Source organism: Bombus pascuorum, chromosome 3 (assembly GCF_905332965.1).
Source record: "Bombus pascuorum chromosome 3, iyBomPasc1.1, whole genome shotgun sequence".
NCBI lineage: Eukaryota > Metazoa > Arthropoda > Insecta > Hymenoptera > Apidae > Bombus > Bombus pascuorum.
In genome coordinates this window covers 18,776,193-18,797,414 of record NC_083490.1, presented here as the reverse complement: position 1 = coordinate 18,797,414, position 21,222 = coordinate 18,776,193, and the positions used below count along the sequence as shown (strand labels likewise).

General features: G+C 30.4%; 1 protein-coding gene and 1 long non-coding RNA gene across 9 annotated transcripts in view; one reads left to right on the top strand and one right to left on the bottom strand.

Moving 5' to 3' along the window:
* The window catches only part of LOC132904817 (serine/threonine-protein kinase tousled-like 2), a 30,546-nt gene extending 11,130 nt beyond the window's left edge, over nt 1–19,416 (bottom strand). For 2 of the 6 annotated variants that reach the window (XM_060955551.1, XM_060955557.1), the window contains exons 1-3: nt 18,911–19,403; nt 17,115–17,301; nt 12,283–12,368 (exon numbers count right to left, since the gene is read on the bottom strand). In XM_060955551.1, coding sequence (XP_060811534.1) covers nt 12,283–12,368; nt 17,115–17,145 — 117 coding nt within the window. In that variant the 5' untranslated portion in view covers nt 17,146–17,301; nt 18,911–19,403. Of the gene's footprint in view, nt 1–42; nt 138–12,282; nt 12,369–17,114; nt 17,302–18,910 lie in introns of those variants that run through there. The other 4 variants (XM_060955554.1, XM_060955553.1, XM_060955552.1 and 1 more) reach the window with 4 other exon arrangements.
* Nucleotides 854–15,095, top strand: LOC132904854 (uncharacterized). 3 transcript variants are annotated; one of them, XR_009657669.1, is made up of 5 exons: nt 854–984; nt 13,973–14,073; nt 14,130–14,248; nt 14,328–14,483; nt 14,583–15,095. It is a non-coding gene; the product is annotated as an uncharacterized LOC132904854 (long non-coding RNA). The 3 variants fall into 3 exon arrangements; XR_009657668.1 differs by having other exon boundaries at nt 13,973–14,091; XR_009657670.1 differs by lacking the exon at nt 13,973–14,073 and having other exon boundaries at nt 869–984.
* Nucleotides 19,417–21,222: the final 1,806 nt, after the last annotated feature.

Sequence of the window (21,222 nt, the reverse complement as noted above, 5' to 3'; positions counted from 1 at the left end):
TAATGAAATGTCGAGATTCTCAATGTTGCCAAAAGTACATACCTAATGTGTATATATAAACCTGTCGAAGCACGCTTGAAGTTAGCTGCAACATTGTTTTATTTCGTAGGATCTTGTACTGACTTGCATAGTCGTATTAAGTATCGTGTATTGAGAGTGGCACCTGCCTCGGAATCAGAAGAACAGAGCGCCCTCGCAGTGATTCTACTAGTTACGCTCCTGAAATACGCTGTGCCGACGTGTGTTTCAGCCAGTGCGAGGGCGTATTAGCGAGATGTAGACCTAGTGGTGGGGATTGAAAGAACGAAGCGTACGTATGAGATGACGGCTCGACGAACGAACATAACTGGTCAGACCGGCGGCCTGGCGAGAACGCATAATAGGTTTAGGTTGAATCACGCAGCGTTTCTTGCTATGTAATCGCGTTTTTACAGTGTTATAGTGCGGTTCTATGCTATTTATTATAGTGTTTAGTTTTCATTTTATTTTCACGATCGTTTACTAATTGCTCACATCTGGATGCATTATCAATACAATTTGTCGACTAAAAATTGTTGTGATGTCTCATTTGTGTGTTCATAGCTAGAAGAATGTGTTTGAGAGATTTTATATTCGCATATCTGTGATTATTATGATACATTTTTTTTGTAATTTAATATGTTATTGTTATTTCGTTATACACAACTTGATATTGTGCGCACTTGATATCGTGATCTGAGATTATATCACTTTTGTTATTGTTATCACCTTTATTACAATTGCGAACTTTGATAAAATTACGAAATATCGAAGTGCGGAAATCGTTGCTAAAATAGTGTCAGCGTTTATGCGTATCTTCTGTTTTCTGACGGCACAGTTGAACAAGACGACGAAATAGAAGTATGTACCTCATGCTATCGATGCGATACTCAGGCAAGGAGCAACGTTGCAATATTTCGGATACTGTGACAACATCGCATCAACGCAGTGTTTCCATTTCTCGATGTATGTACTGAATAGTTCTAGCATATTTACTTAACGAACGTACAGTTCGTTCTCAAAAATTCGCTTTCTCGAAATAGAATTTGTGTTAACGAATTTTCACCACGTGTTCGATATTAGATTTAAGCATACGTGATTCTTTGTAATAATCAGATTTGTAATAAAAACTATTAAACTCAAGAAATTCATGAATTAATGTGGTTTAACAAGAATATTTCGATAATAAAATAATATAGTATATCTTTGAAAGATGTTTCGATTATTTTATCACATAGCTAATTGCATAATTAATCGTAATACATCGTAAACATTTGGTTAAAAGATTAGTATAAATATAGCACGTACGATTAGCATAATGAATAAGGGAATTTCTAAATATTCGAAAAAATATTTTGATTTCCAAGTAGTCTCGATACCTTTCAAATAAAATAAATGTCTTGATAAAATGTCATAATATTTCTGGATATTATGAATATCCTCTTCGATATTAAATTTTAACAATTTAGGAGGTACACGTGACATGTATAGATATCTTGGCATAAATATAAGCATGAAAAATAGGAAAGAGCTCAAGAGCACATTAACGTAAAAAAAAATAAAGTGAAGGTAGATACACGTTTAGCTCCTAGACCTTGCAATGCCATTCGATTGTAGAAAACAGTGGCGACAACAGCCAGCAATGTTCGACGTGACGGCAACACAGCAATGACTACCCCCACTCTTTCATGGAAGGAACCACTGTTTTCCCCTCCATGTGTTGCCTTAGCCCCCTCCAATGAACTCCCAATAGGTCGCACGCTCATTAGCCCAGTCGCGCACGATTCTCCCTCTCTACCCCGTGTAGTCGCATGTCTCTGGCCGATCAGCTGGTCGGCCACGCGGCGTTGCCTCGTTGCCTTGGCTTGCGCTTTGCTCACTGTTCATAGCCACGCGGTTTTCTGTGTACACCGTTTCAGGAAAAGCTAGGTATGTTCCGGTGCCCCGTGTAAACGGCGTGTGCGCATTGCACACTACGAGTTCTCATCATTTTGCTCGGTTTAAAATATCCTTTTAAAAATATAGCGCAATCGTTACCGAATATTTTTATTAATTTTATATTTTTAATATGCTTATTTGTTTATTTAATTTTTAAAATATTTCCATAACCGCTTTTAAATGCTGTTTGTTACCTTCCTGGTGGTGTACTATTCAATGTATTATTTTAAATGATAATTAGCGATAGCTAGATACTTTAACATAATTTTAAAATTTCTTGCTTTATAATACATTTTATAATACATAAATTTTGATGTTATAATAAATCAAAGTTGTTAAGAGTTATTGATACAATGATACAAACAATTTTTAATCTGGATTGGGGTTAAAAGTCTTGCCACATATATTCCAGATTTTAACTAACTTTTACTTATTCCGTTGTTTGCAAGATAATTTTTTGAAAGACTGATATCACGTATTTTTCTGAAATTACGCAGTCCTATTGCAACATAGAATTCAATTAATAAATGGGATTATGCAATGCATGCAATGAGTAATAGTATTTTCATTAAATATATCACGAGAATATAGATTACATAATGTATCTACGAAAACGAGGGAAGCGTGAAACTGTCATAACACATACACACAAACACGTTGATAAATAATAAGAAAAATAAGTAGCGTTCTTTCCCTAAATCTAAATTACTGAAAGCGAAAGTAAAACAATTAAATATTTGAAAGTATCGATCACTTGTAAAAATAATAGCTACATAATCGCATGAAAAGTGATAATCAATCTCGTAGATTATTAAATAATAATTAAAAAAATATTTAATTTAATGATAACAAACATGATGAGTCTAAAATGACCCAAAAAACGTAATGTGTTCAAATAAGGTTCAAAATGACTGATAATTCTTATATTTTTAATGACTTTCTAATAATTTTTCGAAACGATGTATCTTTCCGTAACTTTTCTGTAAATATTCGCAAGTAATACTCATAAATGAGTTGCATATAAGGCCAAGTAAAAAAACTAGATAGACAATTGGTGGAAATGATTATTAACGAAATTCAATGAGAATATCTGTAGTTTTATAAATTTAAATTTAATTCATAATATTTTCAAGTAATGAGTAAGTAATGAGTCTTAAAAAATATAGTCTGTCATGGCGCATATGTAATGAAATCTTAACATTCAATAAATTGCGCAAGTTGTTAATTGGATTCAAATTCAGATTTTGTGCTGCCAATTCAAGTAATTTGATATTTAAATCATGAAAAATTTTTCTTGGAGTGCTTTTGTGTACTTGCAATCATTTTCTTATGAAACGAATTCTTCGTTAACCTGTCAACCGGAAAAGTCGAGTTAATTCGTTACTTAAATTTTCAATCTCTTGGATACAATAATTTCTGCTGCAAATAAATTATATCATATTTATATTTGGAAGAATTGACTTATTGAGTTAGATTGATTTATTTTTAAGTTAACTGTTAATTTTACGATTATAGAAATTTCTGATTAGAGGATGATCCGGTTATCAGGTTAAGATCCACTTTCAATAGCTTTTTCTAAATTTTCATTTATTAGTTATGGTATATTTATCTATATTTATAATTTTATCTGTAAAAATTATTGTTATATATACAGATATATATTGGAATTATATTATTATTTTATTATATTATTATTTATAATACTATTATATATATAATATAATAATATATATAATTAATAATAATATATATAATATAATAGTATTATAAATAATAATATAATAAAATAATATATATATATATATGGAATTGAAAAAAGTGTCTTCGATAAAAGATCAACGTGTACTTTGATATATCACCATATTATTTTCTTTTTCTAATATCGATGATAAAATAATGATATTTTATCAATTTTTTAAGTATAATTAGTGTGATAACTTTGTATAAAACTGACGTACAATTTTATTAGTGATTTATACAGCATGATTTATTTGTTATATTATGTATGATATTTAAAATAAAACTTAGGGTGGGGCTCAAATATATGAACCTTAACCAAATACTAAACTAGGAAGATCAGTAACGATCGAATGCTCTAGTTCTTCTACGTGGCACTAGATGGTTGTTGGTAGCGACCTCTTTATTACGGTCAAAATCTGTTTCCTTGGCAATTAGTAATTTTGGACAAAATGTTCTAGATTGCAGTAAAGTTATATTTTAAAGATCTTTCTTCTATTTTCTTACTCGATTAATACAGTTAAAGTACACATTACCGAAGAGATAGTGGAGAGAAGTGTTTTGATGTGCTATTTAATATAGAAAAATTATCCGTTATTATCGGTAAATATACAGGAAATCTCTCAGAAATTACAGAACTTATAAACGTTTATAGGGAATTTACTGGAAACTCACAACGATGTGGTAAATCTGAAAATTCTGTGAATACTAAATAACTAATGTACCGAATAATTTTTTAGAACTTTATATGCAACGCACTTCTCTTCGAATTTCTTTAACATTTGTTAAAATTTTTTGTACCTATAAAAAATGGACGCATTTTCAGAAAATAATTGCAATTGAAGAAATTTTTTAATTTAATTTTAATTAAATTTTAAATTACTTAACTATAGAGTATGTATAACAGATGTATGCTGCTATTTTCATGATATCTTTTTTCAACTAAAGTAATTAATGGTATAATCTGAAGAGGACTAATTCCAAAAAGAATAAGGCAACAATGTATAATAAAATTATAATAAATAAAGTTTATAAATACTTATGCATATGAATAATTACTTAAATATGTATTTAAATACTAGAAAAATGAAACAAGTGACTATGTAGCAAGAATAAGACGTATAAAAGAAATAAATAAATAAAATTAGAAGTTAACAATAATAAGACAGACGAAAAGTAATGATGGAAGAAAAAGGAAATATGTACATATATGCATATGTCTATTTTTCTTGTATGCACAGATATCAACGTATCAACAGTCGGCGAAAGGTGTCCAATGTGACACTAGATACGGACGGTAATGTAGATTGCGGGTTGAATTTTAGGTGTCGCCCCCTTTTCCGTGTTGTATCATAGATGAAGTATAAAATAAATCTGACATTCTGTGTATTTTTGTGTCACTCGGTTTGGATCTTCGCGAGTACTCTATCATTTTCTTGTCGTTACCAACATTACCGATTTAACATCAAATAAGATTAGAACACTTATAATGATATAAAGTTAAAATTAACTATAGTGAATCACGTGTTTTCAAAATAAAATTTGGAGCATATCACCGTCTTTCTTCAATATCTTACTAAGCTTCATCGACAGCAGAAGGTCATGAACTGTTATACCAAAAATTAATAAATTATATACCTGAATTTTATTAACTACAAATCTCTTATTAAAATTACAAAATCCCAAATATCCCTTTCTAAAATAGATGATCAAAGTGAATACTTTTATGCGAATCTTTTCTTTAAATTCCAGTAGATGACTTTTTGTAAAAAGATAGAGAAAATACAATACTACATTTTTTGGGAATCAAGTTGCGCACATTTCAAATGAATCTGAGCATAAACTACTTATTTATTGTTAATATCAAAATCAAAGTAGATATCTTTCACTTCTACAAATTTTATCGTATCTACCGCACATCCGGTGTTTGACCAAGCAAATGTTAGCATGGTTTAATAAAAAGCATGTTCAAGTAATTCAGAGTTAAATCCTTTTTTCCAGATTTAGTCACACATAAAAGCCTACTTTAGTAATGAGAAAATGAGTGATATTGTACACCTTTAGTCCTTTCACATTTCTTTAGCAATTATTTAATAAAGCTCTGAATCTATGTTTACATAACATTTTTTCTTATTTATATCCATAAAATACTGGTAACGTTTGGCTAAAGAAACTTAAAACAGCCTGTATATAATTCAAGTAAAAAATTCTTATTACAAATTTTAAATCTTTATGACATTTACTTGATTGAATTGAAGAAAAGAGAACTAAAAATGTTGTAATATTAATAAGGGGTGTTTATGCTATAAAAGTTACATATATCTTTTGATTGCTAAGATATGTGTGGTAAGGCTACTTAAGTGCATTAACAATGCACAGTATATAGGTTGAAATACATAAAGTGTGACAAGCCACTTTCTTCGAAACCGTTGCGCATATCGATTTTGAAATTAAATAAAATAGGATAATTATTTTGTACGCAATAAATTTTGTAGTCTCCTAGACTTAAATTTTAAAGGTTTGATAAGTATTTATAATATGATAAATTAGAATAATCCGATTATTAACGATGTGAAGTTCAATTTAAAGCTTAAAGTTTTAATATCAGATACGTACGAGAACCAATAAATATGAGATAGTGATTCATGAAGAAAACATTACAATACCAGTTTTGTAGAGTAGATCAGTATGTAAACACAATAGTCATCGAGAAGAAAACTGAAATATCACTGATACAAGACAGGACGAAGTTACAAGCTTTTGAAACTCGAAAAGGTTCTAGGATCGTTGAACACAGGTCTATCTATACGTGTTTGGTTCTCAAGGTTGGTAGGTAGGTATGTATAAACCTTCCATGCAATGTGCGTAGTACCTACTTACTATCGAAAGGATCAATACGGGGGACATGCACCAACAACTTGCTTGTTTTCATGAATCTCCCTCGCCAAGACTGTTGGTTACGAGTCAATCTAACCCATTATACTTTTACTATGAAAAAGATACCTTCTTGCTTTAATTGTTGATAAGTCGTATGATGACGAACAATTATATGGCCTTGTTTTATACTAACATAACCTAATTTCCTCTTTTAAATTTTTATTATTCATTTCCGCAATTTTTAATTTTTTAATGAATTTTATCCAATTACATCGATATAATACATTATCATTTAGCACAATTATTTTATGTACATGCGTGTTATTTGAATGGGTTAAAATCTAATTTAAGATTGCCAAATTATTTGCATATTTTATGAGTTTTGTGAACGTTATAAATATAAAATGCATCTTGCATTTGTAAATATAACCATTTATTGTAACTGAAATTATAAAATTACAGAACTAATAAACTCAGTCAGAACAAAATATAGGCTAACGAATTTATTTTCAAAAAGAAGAGGTACACGAAAGGATATACCCAGAGATGATTCGCGTATCCTTTAACCTCTCTGATCTCCGGCATCCTATGATCGGTCTAGTTCGGGATAACTCGTGTACATTCGTAAGCCTTAACCGTTCGGGAATATGTCGAATTTTATAAATGAAATATTCTTATAATTGTAAATTATGGTCGTAATAATATTAGGGTCATACAGAAGTTAATGAAACACACGGAATTCGAGAATTTTTTCGAGAAGACTAAAGAAAAACAATTAAATATGTACACCACTTCTTACAACGGTAAAAATTACTCTAAAATTTTCAATTTTTGCACAGTTACGAAATACAAGATATGGCATAACAAGATCTAATTAAAAGTATACGAAATCAAGCAGTCAAGTATACGATCGAATGTCACCATGTTCTTGGACATTGTGTCTTTTTAGATTGTTTTCGCGACCGTTACCTTATCAAGGGATGATACCACCCTTGTATGACCACGTCTGCCGGCCACGTGGCAATAAATCAGAACGAATGATTATGATATGAGCGAATGCGGGATTGAAATTGCGTGTCACATGTCCCTGGTTGATGATCGAACAGCTTTATCCGAAGGAACTATTAGATCATCCTGAAAATTTCCACGACATTTCCGTATCTAGTTTTAATGGCACATAAATACCCATTTCAAGCATATCAACATAGCCATAATTTAAAGGTTGGTATCTTTTGAAATAATTGTCTGAACGATTACTAAAAAACAAAAGGTAACAATAGAAAGAAATTTATCCTTTTCGAACAACACTGTAATAAAACGAATAAACCAATTTATCAATTTTCCACTACAATAAAATCCTCCTTTAATCCTTTTAAAATCCTCCTAAAAGTCTCTTGTTGCAAAAATCAAGACAATCGCTGCCTGCTTGAATCCTTATCATCATATCACTTTCGTACTTTACATTTTATTTCTATGTACAGGGTGATCCACGAATTGATTGACTGTTTCAAATGACACTACGTAACTTTGACTCCATACCGATGTAGTAGACGTTAAAACGAGTTCAACGACCTGTTACCATGACTGTAAAGTGATACCGAATGAATATCGATTTCATCAAAGAACAGTTATCGTTAAAAATTATTTTATTTCCATCAAATTACACGTTTCAACATGACGAGCTCCAACACGAAAAATATTAATTATATGCGTATTACAAAAGGAGCACAAACAGCCTACAGAAATAGACATGCCTTATTTAGTATGATATTAAATGTTTAGAAAACGTTGGTTGAGCACTTACGGACCTATTTTCTTGACCACCTTTATTCCCGATTTGTTCCCATTAAATCTTTTTCTGTAGAATCAGCTACAGTCGATGATCTACGCTATGCTAATTTATAACATTGATTATCTAAAGCACCGAATCCGTACAGCATGTCAAGACATTCGTTATGACAGCATTGTAGGAGCAATCAATACAAATTTACTGCATCTTTCGGAATCACGTTTACAAGATTATGAGCTACAGTTACAGCATTTATTATAATAGGACGCACAAACGTACTGCAACACTAAAGAAGGTGTGTTTATTTCTGTACGTTGTTCATGTTCCTTTCGTAAGAGTCCTTCTGTGTGTATGACTAATATTTTTCTTGTTGAAGGTTAACCATTTTAAAATGTGTAATTTGACCGAAATAAAATTACATTTAACGATAACATCTCCGTTGATAAAACCGATATTTCAGGATTCCAGGTCATTTCAAGGTCATAGTATAATTGGTCGTCTTAACATCAGCTACAACAGTATAAAATAAAAATACGTAGTGTCGTTTAAGAAAGATAAGGCGACTTTGACCTTTTATCGAAAAAACAATTGTTTGGAAATGTCTTATATCGAAATTTGTAGTCGATCGAAAATCGATTAGCTTTTATTTAAAATACTTCTTTGCCGGGCCATTGGAAGTGCCTGAAAAATTGTGGCGACCGATTGGAAGATCGTTCTGTATATAATGTCCATAATGTATACATGAATTGATCACGTGCGAATATCTTTAAAAAGACAGAACATTTTTTTGGATACAAAGTTCATGTCTAATATGTAGCATTATAAACTAGATACTTATAAGATACGTGTGACACTTTATAAATATCATACAATATCGAATAAATCCTATCAGCACAACTGTAATTCCGAGTGCAAAGGGTTAAGAAAATACTTCATCAAACTATGCTCATCATTAATGACGAGCATTGTGTAAACACTTGTTCAGTAATTTATTGTCACTTTATCCCCTGACCTGATCTTAACGTCTAGTTTGGTAAACATGAAATCAGTTATGATCTGTAACTACAATATGAATCAGAAAATGTTAATATGAATTAAAAGAGATATTCACAAAGATAACTTATAATATATAATATGTATACTTGATAATGTATTTGTGAATGAAATTGCAGGGGAAGATTAAAAAGGGCAAAATCTATGTGTAAATTTCTTTAACAGGTAGTAAACAAGAAAAATATTAGTCTTGATAATACGTTGATAACTGCAGTGAGGAACGTTCGAAACTATCGATAGCTGCGTTTCAAGTAACATCCGCCGGAGGCGAGCAGTGTCGTTAATGGTAGGTAGGAAGTAGAATTGCGAGAGAAGGGGAGAAGCAGAAGGAACGGACGTGCATATTCGGCTTCTGTAGGGAGCATAATACAACCCGATACGATTTAATACGATCCGTCATGATTCGGCACAGTTGTCACGGCTCTACCGAATGATATGAGGCGTTGTATAGGAATGAATTGACCGCTTATTTGTTCATTAATATTATTTTTAAAAATTAGTAAAGGGGGGCAATCGTTTGAAACTAGAATAAAAGAAAGAAAGAAAGAAAGAATTCTTATTTGAAGATAGTTTCGGTAAAATTCGACAAAAGGCTGTATCTTTTTTAACAATTCTGATATCAGCAAAATGATGACGAACTTTCTATTTTCATATGAATTACAAATATACACGCAAATAAACTTCAATTGGATAAAATTTGTATTTAGTTTCGAAAGATTCCGTACATCGAGTACAAAAACAATCAATTTGACGTGGAATGGAATGGGTACACCTTTACAATTATTTATAGAACTTTGACATTAAGTATCTGATAAACTATTGATCTTCTAAATTGCGAGTTCTCAATGTTTTTATAAATGTTGAATTTACACGTGAGAGTTTCCCTATTATTGCCATAATCGCGCTTTTTTAGCTTCCGGCTAGCTTCGAAGATTTATTAAGCTTTTCTTTATATGAAATAGTATTATATCTCTTCTTTATCTTCTCTTAGTGTTTTTTAATTTTAATACAAATTAAAACGACCTTTGGCGGTATTATTACGGTTAGACATTCGTACACAGTTTAGGTCTCCTCACGCGTCACTGTTATAAGATAAAAGGAGGTCAGAAATAGGTTAATAGTTCAAAAGTACAAGCCAAATATGTTGGCCAGTCAAGGTCATTTCTCTATCGTCGATTCACCATATCAACGAATCTGATCTAACAAAACCTACACGCGTGATAGTTTGACGGACGGATTACAGAAATGACTTCAATTTTTCTTCTTACGGCAATATACTTTTTCTATTTTATGCGTTACGAGGCTCTTCATTTGTTAGTCTTTTACTTACACTGTTTTTACTTATAGCGTATGCTTCATCTTTACATTTACGATGAAAGTAAAACTTAAAAAAAGCTGGGAGTAAATGTCTTTGGCCAGTCTCTATATCAATACAATGCAGTGCAACGTGAACTGCAGAATTTATAAACAATCCTGATATATACACCTGACTATGTTCAAAGATACATAATGCAAAAAGGGCTGGCAATAGTATATAAGTGTAAAGCTCTATAAGTGAATTTCACAAATTACAAGCTACCTGATCGCTCTATTCGATGTGAGATAGCAAAATTGTACAATAGAAATTGATAGTATAATCTACAACTTGTCATTTGTCATTTGCTATTACGTGAGAGGGTTCTGAGTATCTACATGATTAATGCCCATTCAAGCTAAATAATGCTACTAACTAAAATTTCGTTCAAATAAATGGATTCATAAAGATAAATGCGATTTTACCGTATTTACAACCTAATTCAACGACCTTAAACCATCGGACGAGCGATCCACATAACGTGATCCTTTTTCTGAAAATGAATTGCTATAGTGAAACAACCACTATTATTTTTTTTAAGATAGAATTCATCGGCTGCCTAATGGAAGGAATGAATGTACAGAAAATGAAGAAAACTGTTTCGAAATTTGAGACCTACTTTATTTTTTCTCTAAGTAAGTCTAAAGCTTGGTGTAAAAAGGGCAACGAATTAATTTGTACACTAATATACTAATCTCCACATAATACACGATATCGTGCTCCAAGAGGCATATTAGGGTTACATCGGATATTGCGATTCGAGACATCCGTGAAAGTCATCCGTACAACCATCGTCACATAGCCTAGGAATACAAGGTGGATCAGAAGGGAAACTGGCCCTTGTAAACTCTCGAAGTTTCGCAAATGTTCGACTGCACGATATAATCCAAGCTTGGTAACAGGGTGGTACACCTGAGACGGAGAATCTCATATCAAACAGCGAATTGCGAACGTTTGCAAAAATATACATAGGAATAAATCTTCACTTTACATTTCACTGTAATTGATGTACGTTTCGTTAAAAACAATTTGTTAAATATGTATTTTCTACTATGCATTTTTATTGCACTGTTACGATAATAGATTGTAACATAGTTAAATTAGAAAAATATATTTTACGAAAGAAATTCGACGAACGATCGTGTGTTTTACAGATTTACATAGGACAATCTGCAGTTTGCCAATACTTTTATTCGTTACTGTATTCGTTCGCAAAAAAGTCGCTGTGACCTAAAAGCGGATTCGTCTGCTCAGAATATGTAATAAGTTTGCTATGACCTAATGGTGAATATATGCTCTCAGTAATTATCACTTCGATTTTAAAGACGCACAAATTTTTCCATCTCGCACAATGTCGAAAGACATCGTTATATTGTTATATTGAAATGATTTGCAATCCATTTTAATCGACTTATAATATTTGCTAAATATGCAAAAAGAATGAACAGAAAGGGAAACAATGCAGAAGAAAGCAAGGGAAAAGAGAAGGAAAAAGTAGAAGCGAAAAATAGCTTACCCGTGCTCCGAGAAAGCGGGCCTCCAATAACTCCTGCTTCCTTGGGTCCAGGGTGGCCTGAAAGTGCTCCATCTTGACGCCAGCGCCTGAAAAAACACATCGTAGTTATTAAATCAAACTGTATCAACTTGATGAGAATTCTTAAAGAGAATTGTTTGAAGAAAATTTTCGGATTCAAAGCAAATTTCGTGGTTCGAAACTATATTAAAGTTTCGGTAAAAATAACATTCACGATAAAGAAAGTAACACATTTCAGGCAAGTAACAATTAGCAGAACAGACAATGGAAAGGAAATAGTATATACAAAACGTACAGTAATTCATAAAAATATTTGAACACTTAGAGTTAGTAGGAAACTTTTACGAATATGTTATGATATTACATACATAACATATTGTATTAAGTAAATACCATTACCATTATAGCGGTGATAATGAGTCATACTTCATTACAGCGCTAATTAAATTTTAGAAAGCTTTACACAGCATAATTGTTATCCATGAAAGATTTCCAAAATACTTTTACGAATCAGAGATAACGAGCACCAATTTTTAAAAGACATTTTAAACAAATATTTGATGTATACTTCCTCCTTTTTTTTTTCTTTTTCTCCTTCCATCCCCTTTCTCAAAAAAAAGAGAGAAAGAGAAAAAAGAAAAAGAAAAACAGAAAAATGCTATATATGAAAACATTTTGTATCGTTGAACAATCTTCGGTTTTGCTTCGTTTTTATCCTCTTTCTTTTTGTTTAGTAAACTAGAAGGACACTATGAGGTTGCTGACGATCGAACAAATTTTTAACTTGTCTCTAATTCATTGAGTTTGCCTATTTTTCTAATATGTACCCTGATTTATGAAATAATAGAAAGAAAAGAATTTGATACACATGTTCATTTATTAACGCAAAATCTTTAATATAAGGAAATTGTATCTTATTGTTAGTTGCCTGAAATATTTGAAATAAATGATGAAATATTTTTTTCTAGATTTATAATTAGAAATTTTAAAAGTTGAAAAATATTACAATTTTTTAACGTAAAATTGTTCTTTTTCTTTAATAAATTTAAATGGATGTAATAGTTATTCGGTTGTCTTTTATTCCGATATCCAAGAAAGAATAGAAACAAATCTTTAGGGAATATTGAATACTATTTTGAACATTCATATCTTATCTCGGGTTGCTTGCGTGTTAAAAATATTTGGAAAGTGTAACAGCGTTGTTCTAGAGTTAATATCAAAGCAGTAAAGTATTTAACTACTTTTTTCACTTTCGACACAGTATGGCACCAGATCCATTTTCATGACTCTATTGCCTACCTTACTCACCACTTTATCACCCGTCAGCCGTGGACCTACTGTACCCTTACTCTTAATCCTAACCTTAGTTCTAATTCCTAACCCCAACCTAACCTTAGTCCTTCTCAAGAAACAAAATTCCTATAATTTTTACCAATTAATTTACTACTAAATTCCGTAATTTTCACACATCTCCCTTCCAATTAAAATAAACAAATCTTAAAGGCACAAAGGTTCAGTAGATATCACACACATATATACAATTACTCATCGTTTAGTTAATACAACTTGTGTATTCACAGTTATTATTTTAAGGTTTGTTAGTAGTTTGTAGTTACCAACCTTACATACTTTTCTCCCAATAATATTAAAGTAAACTGAATATATTTTTCAGATGGTGCTGCTACTTAATACAGAAATAAGAACTTTATTAACCTTTCTCAAATCAGACTGCAACCGTGAAGGAATTAGTCTGATATGCTATTAGTAATATCGGTAGCATAACACAGCTATGTAACTAGGCAAATCTCACTAATAACGAATTTTATTAGATAAATGTCTCCAAGTTGGTAATAAGCTAATAACGGTGGAAATCAGTCGGGGGAGGGGGTGATGCAGAAGATAAAAGAAATATACGAGAAAACAACAAATAATTACGAAAAATATGAATGTATGCTGAACAAAAATCTTTGTTACAGGTGACACACAGTACTGTGCCATTAATCCGCTGCTGTTGATTTTATTCTTAGAACATTCGGAAAGAGATTGGCTGAGAAACAACGAAGATAGGACTGGAAATTCATTTGACTGTGAAATTTATGATCGACGTTTTAGCAATTGTCGATGAAGACATCAGGAAAATCTTCAAATCGTTGAAAAGTTACTCCAAGGAAAATTAGCTCGGCGTAAGTATAGATTGTTATATGTTAACAGTATAGGAGAAACGGACCTATTGTTAGAAGTAGCAGAGTGTTCTAAATACGTAAGTATCTGGTTCTTTTCAGATGGTTCTTTTTCATTGCCTGGAAAAGAAGAATATATCTCTTGGACGTGTTCATCAGCCCGATGTTACTTTATAGAATCGAGATGTGGCGACAGTAAAAAAAGGACAAAATGGCGATAGGATTGTATAGAAATATTCCAGATTACACGTGGAGATTGGAATCGAGCATAGCGAGCATAGGCATACAGACCAAACAGAGAACCGATAAGTATGCATACTGATCTTAGTTCAAATGAAAGAAAACAATGATTTAGGATTTACCTAAAAGAAGATTTGAGGGTACAAAATGGCAAATCTTTAGAATGGGAAACAGAGTCTATTAAAGCTTTAGAAGTAGGAATAAAGCTACCGTCATCTGATCAGGAATATGACATCCTGGAGAATAATGAAAACTAAAAAATGTAATGGAAAATATATACGAATGTATAAAAAGATGTTTAGATTGTGATTAGACTACGGATATTTATGCAAAACATTCTTATAGACACAAATAAAAAATTGCGATTTGAGTAGATATATTATATATTATATTTTTGTATATCTACACTTGTCACAAATGCATACATATCTGCATTTTAATGATAACGAAACGTTTAAGCGTCATAAGTTTTTGAGGAAATGAAATATCGTGTGAAGTATTCAGTATTCGATAACTTTATCTTACTACTTTTATTCACAGAATAACTTGAGAGATCAATTCGTGGAAAAAATTTTCCAATTTACAAAAAACAGTGCAATTAACATTTTGAGAAAAAGATTCTACTATACGATTATAGAACTCGTCAAACAGCACGAAATTTTCCGTTAAGTTTTTTTCTAATTTCATTTAGAGGGATAATATAATTTGGTTAAAATGTTAGAATTCAAAAGCATTATGTGTTATGCATTATTCCCAAAATATATCATTCAACATTTCATACATTTCAGTTTCGTCGTTGTTATTAAAATAGTATAAATTATGTCACGCATTATGAGTGAATATGTGTATGTGTACATATGTATATTGAACAAAATTTCAAACGGCATTATACTTTATCTTTTGCCCCAAGCGTATAAGGCGCATTTTTCCTGAGATGAATAAAAGATTGTATGAATTGTATTATAATATCTTGTAACTTGGATGGTAAGGTCGGAATATTCGACTAAATATTCGATATATAAAGTAATTATGTCAAAATATTTATCTATAACTCTTCATAAAATACAGAATGTCACATATAAAAATATGTCTCCTTTTACCATTTTTTATATATAATAGGAATTGTAGGTATATTTGTTAACTGTTACCAAATACATACATAAACATACATATAAGACTGAAATACTATTCAATATTTTCATTGAATGTAATTATACTTTTGAAAATGTTAAATAACTTCATACAAATATAGTATGTCTATACAAAAATTAGTGTACATTGTTTCAAATGATAATAAACAATTAAAATAGCAATAGATAGCAATAAAACATTTCTTTTACTTTATTAAAAATTCATTTTTTTCAGTCATTTAAAAAAAGATCCTCCTGTCCATTTTTATTAAATTTAATTATGCAATCTTATGTTCAAAATGAATACTTTTATTTCTGCATTCAATTTGAATATTTAATTTGATTTTAAGTTTTTAACAAATCTTAACTGAGACCTTTAACATCATATCTCAGTTAATAACAGAAAACAAAATTTGAAACATTCTTATATTATATAATCAAACCAACAGTTACAATTAACAATTGTTGCATTAGCATAATAAAGTAAATATTTCTTGTATAATATTTTTGATAATTTGGTTTCATCATGCTTGACATAAATATAACACTTGTTGGAAATAAATAAAGAGCATTGAAATAAGCTTAGACTAATTTTTACGAGCAAAAGATTGTATAATTATATTTATGTCATGTATAAAGCTTATTGTTAATGTCATTTCTAATCATAAACATGCCACATTAATTTCATCTACATATACATATAGATCATGACAGTATCAGCCATGATATGACATTAATAATATTAATTTTTAATTTGTCAATACCTAACATAACAGTTTTATATTGCGAGCAAATATAATATATTACATAAAAGAATGAGACTTGCCATGCTTTATAGGTTATTAAAATATATTTATAGCAAATTGTTAACGTACTAGTTATATTGTAGTATAATAAAATAACAGTGGGACTCATAGTATATTACATTCTATACACAATACTTTATTTTATTTATCAAAATAAAGAAAGTGTAAATTGCAAAAGTATATTTTTTATCTCCTGTTTTCCAAAAGCAGTATTCTGCAGAATCCTGATTACCATTGACATTTTAATGATAAAATGTAAAATTATAATAAATAAAATGTGTAATTTTATAATTTACTTGTAATGATATTTCTTTGTCATTTTCTTGTTATTGGAATATAATATAATAATAAGTGTTTCAATTTCAGTATGCTAGTAACTTCATGCAATATAGTAGGGTGCTCGTCTAACTTGGATTAAAAAATGTGTACTCACATAATATAAAATTTATAAAACTTACCACCACCAGAATTCCAACAGTTATCAGTCATCCCTGTTTATCCATCTGTAAAGTTGGCACAACATTATTACACTGACATCCCATTTGTTCTATTATCACATCACAAATATATTTGTCAGGTATATGCACTTTCGATGCACTTTTATCTGTCTTGCAATTTTTAAATAAACTCCTAGCTTCGTTGAATCTTCTTACACTAATGAGAGCAAATATTACATTAATAATTTCACAACACTTTTTGCACACAATATCAAATACATTAAAATAATTGTAGATTTTCATATTCAATAAAATTTCTGTGACTTATCTCTTTGAGTATAATATATTTACAAAAACTATTTTATACAACGCTTAAGTAACTGTACCAATAATTAAATGTAATGTATCGACATATAATTACTGAATTCAACAATTTTCATTTATTTCATCTTTAATAAAAACTATATTTGGGAAAAGAATGGTAAAACTTTTAATATTATTTAATATTAATTATATACCATATCCCTTTTGTATTTCAATCAGATACTCTAATGCATTATATTATATATATACAATATATTATTATATTTTATTAAATAAATTCAACTGGAAGATGAATTATTTTCAAGGTATAGACAGAGCGTTGGTATCAGATGCACAACAAAATATTGTTAGTTAAAAATTGGAATCACTACAAAAAGAATTTAATAACAATAATTATCTAAAACATTAGAGATTTTTAGATAAATTAATTTCCCAATTTTATGATAATATTTTAAGTGTAAATTTCATACAAAAATTTAGTATAAACATATGTACCTGTATAGAACAATACTATATCATTCCAAAAATCTAAAATCACAATTTAAATATAATTTTTTAGGTAAAACGACTCATATTTTTCTTTTTCTACAGTGATAAATTTCTTGAATAATAATCTATATTGCTATATAGTAGTAACAGTTAGAAAAATGACTGCCATATTAACCCCAAGGATATGTTAGGCAAACAAGAACACATCTGAATGAGGGATGATTGGTCAAACGGCGTAATAAAATATAAAATAATTCATCAAAATTTCATCGTAATTATACTTTGAAATGATCGAAATTCACGTAGATAAGAGTCTTCGTTAAATATTAAGGAGAGGTTATGAAACCTTGTAAATAAAAGAAATTCACGGTAAAAGCAGTACGATATACAGAATGACTACAAATTTGTACAAGTTAAGAGAGAATCGAATCAGTCAAAACAAGATATTGAATCTGTTGTGCGGCGAAATCCTGTATCATAGCCATAACAGTTAGCTTAAAACTTGAAATGAAGTATAAAGAAGTATGAGGTATTTTTGTCGCGCGATCAAATCAGTGAGCCACCCCTCGCATTTTTTCAACAACGCATTGAGAATGTTCGTTTGACAATTTTAGTATGTTACCATATATGGTCGACAGAAATTCATTATCATAAGAAATTCATGAGATAGTATTTAATGAGCTAAAAGATTTCAAAGGAGTAGGTTACTTGGAAACTAGACTTGACATCATGACGATTCTTACGAAAGCACAGAAATGATCGTAATACATGTTTATGAACGATTTGTTCATAAATGTACCACAGGATATCTCTGTATTGTCCGTATTACACTATTTCCTCTCCAGCCCTCCCTACCCTTATTCTTTCCATCGCTACTTCCTTAGATAATTCTATCTTTTTCGTACTGACCAACAAGGTTACATGCTCATCGATGTGAAACAGTGTATGAGTCGTGTTCATGAATTTTAGTGGTCAGTTAACAAATGCTCTGTCTTTTAACGTACCTTGTAAAACATAGTAAAACACCGTTTCTTCCTCCTACTTAGTTTTTGTTTCTTTCCTTTTTGCTCTAACTAACTACCTCTTTCTTTCTCTTTCACGGCATAGCGCATTTTGCTTATCGAAAGAAAGGGGAAAACTCATCTGGAAAATGGCTGCCACCAGCCAGTTACCGATTTATCCCTTTCTTGCATAGCTAGTTTTAATGTGGATAGTAACAAGTAAGAAAACATAAACGTTGCGAATACTCTTTGTAACTAACACGGCAGATCGTTGTTATGATCAGAACACCGATTACGCGACAGCACAAACGTATATTCTAGACGCCGGCACATACACGTAATAATCGCACTACTTGCTACTCCGAGAGAGTATACGTACTAGTTTTTTCCTCCAGAAATCTTACGGCAAGTTTATCTTTTGTCACTTATACATACGGAAACAACGCGCCACTTGTTAACACGATGATTTATCACAAAAAAGTCACTGTAGCGAACAATAACCATCAGCGTCTTAAAATCACTCCAATTTTCTTTTGCACGTATTTCAACGACAGTGACGTCGCTTCACCATGGCACTCGCACGAGTTTCTCCGTCTCACTCGCATCAATAGTCTCTTTCGCCACCTTACGACTTCGGGTATTATCGGTGAACTACGATGTTTATTCGGCACATCGGCTGACCAGTCACTGTTCACACTCAGATCGTCTCTGCTCTCTTCGTTACCTATTACATAGCTACTTTCGGATAGTAGGCACTGCTGTCGCTAACTAGTCTTCTGATTAATGAAAATATACGCAAACAAATTATTTCGAACGACCATAATCTACCTTCCTTTTAATTTATTATTTTGTTCAAGAAAGTTATTCGTTTATCTCTGAATAAGAAAAATTGTCCAATCTCTTTTATGGAATTCACATCATACTCATTAATCTATTGTACTTAAGCACATGCAATACAATATATATGTATATGAATGCCTATGCATGCGCTGCCGTGTTCATGTTCATAAAAGAACGATATGTGTATTTGATCTTTTACAATGAAATTGTATCAATTATGTATATATACATATATACAGATTCATTCTCATTTCAAATTACCATTTATGTCCTAGTATCATGATCTATAGTATTATTGTACTGTGACGTATTAGTCTTTTTAATATCGAAGATTTATTATTTGATACAAGAAATCCTACATTTTAACATAGATACACACGAAAATATACATTAGAAATATACATATAAGATCATAATCATAACATTAAGATTCGTAAAAACTTCGATGAATATAAATAATTGTGTTTCTTTACGAACTCAATTCACATTTTTATTTAAAATTTTACAGAATTTTCTGTAAAACATGATTCATACATAAGAATATAAATATAAATAAACTACATCTACAACTACGTAGTATATAGGTGAAACGATAACAAGACAGCCTTTATCAATATGAATTATTTAATTATACTTAATCTTATTTTTTCGTAAGGGTATAACAAATTGTATAATTAAGTCTTTGAACCTGCAATTCGCTTAAAATGTTACTTAGATCGATATTTCTTTTTATAGATGTTGATGTTCCCTTTCTATTAATTATTGTCTTAAAAATAATTTCACGCGTAACTATATACTCTGAATGCATCTATTTGTAGTTCTTAATAGCGTTTGATAACTTTGCATATTCTTTTAAAGTTTTATAAAATAAAATAAATTTGATTATATGCGTTTGTTAATCTTGAGGAAATGCAAATTTAATAATAGACTGATTGAATCCAATATATTTCAAATTATTTTTAGAAGATTATCATCTATTAATCACGAGTAATTCTGCATGCTGATTTCAACTTCAACTTTATCTTTTTATAGCCGAAAATGTCTCAAAAATTTGAAAGTAAAGTTTCTTATTTTTAAGTGATGTTTTTTTTTATTATGTATTTTTAAATAGAGTTCGAATAAATACAATGGCCCTGTCTTATTAGTATTCATTTAGAATTTAGTTAGAACTTTACCTTATCTCGATTGTCTATTGTTACGTACGATTATTATAAAGAGAAATCATAATGTAATTTATTAGTAGCGAAGAATGGATTTTTTAAATCTGTGAACAGAATAAAGATGCAATAAAAGGTACGTATGAAAATTCTGAATGAAATCAATAAAGTTGTTCGTAAACTGGCACGACATTAAATTCGTTTCATTACTTTATATTATTATGAGAAAATTAGCGAGCTAAATAAATAGAACATGTGTTTACATGAAATTTTTTAATTATTTTCATGTTTAATTTATTTCCGAAGTTATTTCCATAC